Source organism: Rhagoletis pomonella, unplaced genomic scaffold (genome assembly GCF_013731165.1).
Source record: "Rhagoletis pomonella isolate Grant_MI unplaced genomic scaffold, Rhpom_1.0 Rhpom_scaffold_00015, whole genome shotgun sequence".
Taxonomy (NCBI): Eukaryota; Metazoa; Arthropoda; class Insecta; order Diptera; family Tephritidae; genus Rhagoletis; species Rhagoletis pomonella.
The window spans coordinates 6,225,288-6,226,769 of NW_023458569.1; the positions used below are offsets into that span (position 1 = coordinate 6,225,288).

Genomic DNA, 1,482 nt, shown 5'->3' on the forward strand with positions numbered 1-1,482 from the left:
AAACTTTCAACACCTACGCCACCAACTGCAGCCGAACCAAAAGTGGCTAAAGCACGCTCTTCAAATTCGCTCAGCGGTTTGCAACCTGGACCACCACCAGTAATTCTTTGACTCATCTTTAATCTGCGTGCTCGCGTACGCAATTGGCTCTTCCAAACTCCGAGGGTCTAAAATTATGGCAACATTAAACAACGATATCCATTCATATATATTTATGTATGTATGTACATACATTCATATACATACATGTATAAGCATATAATAACTGAGATAAAATAAATTACCTCTTTCCACTTTACTGCGGTGCGTGTTGGTCCCCTCAATGCATTCAGCTCGTCCGCCAACTGATTCCATAAGCACTGCATTTTCTGTGGCGACTTCGGGTTATTCTTTCCTTTCCCCATATCAGGATTAGCTCGGACAAATGAGACAAAACGCTGCAACTGCTCCTGCGTAACACGATAGTGTTTTGTTTTTCTGTAAATATTTAAATAGCTTATATAAAAGTAATGTAAAACCGAAATTCTTACGTTTTCTGTTCTGTTTCTGTTTACATTACGATTTTCACCATAGTGTGGGGAAAAGCACAGGGTGTAAAAGCTTTTCAGTTTTATCAAGTTATGCACAGAATGCCGAAAAGTTTTAAACTTGATAAAAATCTTAATTATTTGTCAACTTTCTGTTAAATTGTCAAGTGCACAGAATTAGGCTGTAAAGGGCCATTCCCATACAACTTTCCTCGCTTTGCTTGACAGTTCAAACTTTGACAACAAAGCGTGAAACGCAGAAGGTATGCTACAATAAACGCTTTGACGGCTTTTGCGTTCTCCTTTTCCTCCGCACGAGAAAAGATACGTAGACAGCTGATTGCCAAAGCCGGCAAAAGTTGAGAGTTGCCCAAGATTTTGCTTCGTTTTGCTTTGCTTTGCTTCAAACGTTTTTTATGTGATACTCATGCATATGCCTACATCGATCTTATATGTCAAAGCAAAGAACTATCAAGCAAAGCGAAGAAAGTTGTATGTGAATCAGCCTTAACACATTCTCGCCTTTAGGTAACGCTTGTTTGCGGTAGTGTCCACCTCTGAGCATAAGTCACATAAAATGAGATGACTAGATTCGTTCAAAATAATTAGCGAAGAGGGATGTTTCACCCGCAGGTGAAAAAAATATTGCAATCGCCATAACGCTCATCACTAAAACCCAAGAGAGACCGGCATGCTTATGCAGATAAACTAGCACATAAATGCGCATAATAATTTTGCCCTTACAGACGGCAGTAATGCGTATAAATGAGCCGCAAGATCGCGGGTTCGATTCCTACGGCCAGTAGAATTTCCATTTATTGCGTTTTTATTATTTTTTTTTATAAAATCTATATTTTTTTTAACGTTGCTTTCAGTTAGTTGTCGTTGACTTTTTATTAAAATTCAACTCAAAAAATTTAAATTAACTAATAGTGAAATAAAAAATGTGATATAA

The 1,482-nt window shown here is 37.8% G+C and overlaps 1 protein-coding gene across 1 annotated transcript in view; it reads right to left on the minus strand.

Moving 5' to 3' along the window:
• The window catches only part of LOC118749358, a 14,760-nt gene extending 13,961 nt beyond the window's left edge, over nucleotides 1-799 (minus strand). The window contains exons 1-2 of the mRNA XM_036484152.1: nucleotides 285-799; nucleotides 5-167 (exon numbers count right to left, since the gene is read on the minus strand). Of these exons, the coding sequence (XP_036340045.1) occupies nucleotides 5-167; nucleotides 285-404 (283 nt within the window). The 5' untranslated portion in view covers nucleotides 405-799. The remainder of the gene's footprint in view (nucleotides 1-4; nucleotides 168-284) is intronic.
• Nucleotides 800-1,482: the final 683 nt, after the last annotated feature.